Genomic DNA, 4,225 nt, shown 5'->3' with positions numbered 1-4,225 from the left:
ATGGAACTGAATATTGTCTCAAGAGCGTAAAATGCGCTAAGACAGAATATTCTTTGAACTACATTGTATTTCAACTGTTCTTAAACAAACTTTAAGATAGAGACAGTAATGCAAGAGCTAAATTGACGTTTTTTACTTGCCAAGTTCTGAAGCTGTAACAGGCGTGTTCAATTTGTTCTCGTCAGTGCTAGAAGTGAAAAGATTTTTATTTCTATTTTTTTTTTATACGTAAAATATAATCCAATATGTATGCCTCATGCTATGCATGGTCCGTGGCTCAACGGGACATTTTGATGAGCGACAGATCATGTCGAGGGGAATATCCTTCCTCCTTTGTAATAATTCCACGTCTCTAATCTCGCAACTTGTGTTTCATCAATGACGCAATAATGATTAAATTCCGGCACGGCCAGTGACGCCGGCATCATTATTCCTCGCAGTGGACTGCTAATTATTTAAGCACTGGACATGGGTTTGTCAATAGCCTATCGTTCATCTCAAAAGCGCACAATTGCACCATCACATAATGCTAATAAGGGAATCCAGAAAGACCTCTACAAGTAGGGGATATCATCGAATACAAAATTGAACGCAATAGTCTCCGGTTCATTTAATACACAGAGAAACACAGCAGTTTTAAAAATAGTGCAGAAGTGACACTAATCCATGTATATCTTGCTTACCACTGATACGAGCGATGTGAACATGCTGAAATACACAATTTACTCGGGAAAAGCAACAGCATCAGCAGGACAAACGGTTTCCATGTGGTATATATAAGCATTTTCTTGCAACATAAAACATAATGACCCATCATTCTTCGCAAGGTGATAATTTTCCTCTGTTAGTGTCCTGTCCTGTGATATAACATCGCGTAGACCGATTATCACAAAATATATGCTATATACATGTACAGCTGCATTTACAGAAATATACACAAGCACGTGATACTGTCCAGCAGTGACGTCGTGACAGTCTGAAATATGGGCGACTTCCTTGGCATTTTTTTTTAGATGATGCACTATGTACAAAACACATTATCTGAATAAAAGAAACGCGAGTAATTCGTCACTGTGACAAAATCGCAAGAAATGAGAAAAAAAATCAGTTTTATGAGTCCCGTTCTTTCTTGACCTTCACCTCCTCTCCAAGAATGGTGAGGATCTCCCCCTGCATAAAGGCCCAAGGAGTGGTGGTGCCAGCGAGCGGACATTTGGCTCCACTAGGACAGTACACCTCAGCTCCAGAGCCTTGCTTCTTGATGCTATCCCTTGAGCACGGGAAACAGAATTTATGATTACTTACGGACGGGCACTGGACAAAGTGAGTGTCTTCAAGACGCTCGTGACAAAGAGTGCACTTGAGGATGTTCAGCATGTGCATAGAGGAGTCAGGTAGATTGGCTGTGTTCGGGGTGACACTGGTCTCCTGTCCATGGGGAATCGCCGCTTGGGAAAGCTCCTTGCTGCGGTACATGGCCCTTCTTTGGGCCGTGGTTGGGGAATGGGGGCTACGCTGGGACTTGTCGCTCGAACCCGATGCGGGGTTGCTGGGCGGTCGCATCGATGTTGATCCTGCATCACTCTTGCTCGTCGGCGATGTCGGAGTTCCCAGATTATCGGTGACTGACATGAGTGCGGCCATAGGCGAAGGGCCACCTTGAGAGGAACTGCCATCAGGCGGGGTACCAGCTGATGCGGGGTTACTCATTGGCGATGTGGCAGTACTCGGTGGGCGTGAACTGCTGAACCCGGCATTCATGGTAAGTTTGAGCGCCTCCGCCTGGCTCTGCATCCATTGTTGTCGCTGTTGCTGCTCCTCCGTTAGTTTGCTTGGGTCCTGCTCAGCAGGTTCGGGCGAAGATTTGATCTTTTTGCTTTTATGACTGAAGGAACGAGACGAGAGAAGCGTGGGAGTCATAATGGGCAGAACAGGGCAGCTCGCATCAATGTACGGCTGTGGTAAAGTTTCCACGCTCACCATATCTCTGAAGTAGCGAACAGATTCCGGCAACAAATCACACAAAGGTCGCCAGTCACTCGACCCATGCTTCTTTTCATATTCTAGGTACTTATATCCCGAAGATAGACTCTTACCTACATCCTTCACACAGTCTTGATACATCTGCTTGGCAGCTCCTGACGCACTAGAATACACCTGCCCGGATCCGCTCGGATATTCGATATAGATTTTGACCTCATAATCAAGTCCTGGACGATACACAGCATCGAAAGCAAATACGCGTCCGCGGAGTGAATGGTCTTTCTTGAATCGAATTTCAAAAGGGGTACATGTCGATAGCGTCGCCAAAGTTTGACGCACAGAACTAGGCTTCTGACCGTACGGGTCGTCTGCTACGGGGGTGACGCGTCGCTCGTTGTCCGAATGGGACGACATCGAACTTTCCTTGTCCTCTCGCTCGCGATCTGCCGAGCTTCGCTTCGTCCCGCTGCTCGGGGTCGTGGTTGGTGGTGCTGCTTTTCCGACGGCAGTGGGTGCAACAGTATGTCGTGGTGTAAATACAGAGTTAGATGCAGGTGGAGCGCTAAGATGGTGGAGAAGATTAGGGGCCATATGGGGACCAGAGACAGGAGTTAGCCCCCCGCGGGACAGCAACTTTCCTTCACCTTCATCCGAAGGAGGGAACCCAAACTTGGGTGCTGTCGAAAAATCATGAATGCTCCGCGCACGACTGGGCTCATGAGTAACAAATCGTTCACCGTGTATCTGTGTGGTTACACAGCCAGGTGGATTTCTTGGCGATGGTTCAACATGATTCACATTGCTACTGCTACTTTCCAATGCACTTGGGCGAGGTGGAACACTCACCGATTGGGGCGGCATAAGAGGTATTTGTCCTGGTTTATGTCCCGGGTAAGATTTTGTCTCCTGAAAACTGTGTGCCCGTTTCATTTGCCGTGCACCTTCAATGACACCTTCGATTCGATCAGCTCCCTCGTAGTTGACACATCCACGGCATACCGGCTCTGAAAAATCGTGCAGTAAAGCCCATGGTGCCCGTGGTAAATCACACAGGTAGCAATGTTGTCGATGCATGGTGAGATGATAGTGAGACAGCGACATACAGCCAGACAGTTTTCTGCTCACTACTACGCGTCTATCACATGTAGTTGAATGTAATATTCAATACAAAACAGTCAGTCATTCACAATCGCCGTGAAAGTGAGCCGCTCAGCATATTGCGTCACTATGCACTCACAGAGGAGAAGAGTTATCGCGGACGTTACACAGCGCAGGTGAAGAATGAACGAAGCGGGTTCGTCGTCTGCTAGCTGCGTTGACTGTCACACATCTGTCGATGCAGCGTGCACTGCGAGCAAACATCCAGCACTTAACCTCTCCTGCTCATGCGCACTGCGCTTGTATGCTTGGCACGGCATTTCAGGCATACTGATGACGTGTAGGAGAGGAATGTGCAACCGTAGACAAGCAATGGCGGCGGTGCCCGGGGAAAATAATCCCAGGCTGATTCATTAGCAACAGGAAGCGCGGAGACTGGGGCCTCTACACTACCATGCTATTATTAAATATGCTCGTGCGTGGGCGACACCGCTGGATTAGAATACAGTCATTTCTGCGGGCATACCCAGGGCGCTGCTAAAAGCTCAAAGGGGAGAGCGAATCAGTGGAGTCATATCGAATGGCCCTAGCCAAAACAAACAAACGTGAAATTCTAGAGAGCATCGTTCATGCTGCGTGAGGGATGTGTTTTGAGAATTGCTGAAAACCAGTGGGAGAAAATCGAGACAACGCTCCATTTCTGAAATCTCGCCTTACCTTGCACATAAACCGAACCAATGTTACGTTGGGCACGTAGCAGCGGGTAACAAAATCCGCGCAGACGAAACTGCTCTTTGAGCCAGCTTCTGTCGCACGGTATCAGTCACACCGCAGTTAAAAATGAGAGCCAAAATATAATCGTTGTATCTAGTGGTCGGCTCACGAATTAAGCTTAGGGCGGCGGCACACAGTTTAGGGAAAGGCAATCGAACTGGGTAACGCAATCCCTATCCTGTCTGCTCCGATAACCTGAAGTGTGTCGATCACTCCATCATCCGACACCGCTTTGAGATCGAATCCGGAAATAACTGCCGCCAAAATGTGGTAGTCTCGTAACGTGAGACTCCATTAAAAAAGATCTCAACACTTGATTTAACTTGGACCAGGTTATAATCTCTTCGCTCGAGGCTTACGGGCCTCGGAT

General features: G+C 47.8%; 1 protein-coding gene across 1 annotated transcript; it reads right to left on the bottom strand.

The window, feature by feature from the left end:
* Nucleotides 1–351: 351 nt before the first annotated feature.
* LOC139714534 (probable E3 ubiquitin-protein ligase IRF2BPL) lies at nucleotides 352–3,730 on the bottom strand. The gene has a single exon (XM_071626226.1). It carries the CDS (start codon nucleotides 3,082–3,084, stop codon nucleotides 1,111–1,113), a length of 1,974 nt encoding a protein of 657 aa, XP_071482327.1. The 5' UTR covers nucleotides 3,085–3,730; the 3' UTR covers nucleotides 352–1,110.
* Nucleotides 3,731–4,225: the final 495 nt, after the last annotated feature.

Source organism: Diadema antillarum, unplaced genomic scaffold (genome assembly GCF_040938485.1).
Source record: "Diadema antillarum isolate AM-2024a unplaced genomic scaffold, OU_Dant_1.0 seq00002306_RagTag, whole genome shotgun sequence".
Classification (NCBI taxonomy): domain Eukaryota; kingdom Metazoa; phylum Echinodermata; class Echinoidea; order Diadematoida; family Diadematidae; genus Diadema; species Diadema antillarum.
Note: the sequence above shows the minus strand (reverse complement) of the source record. Positions and strands in the feature narration are given on the sequence as shown.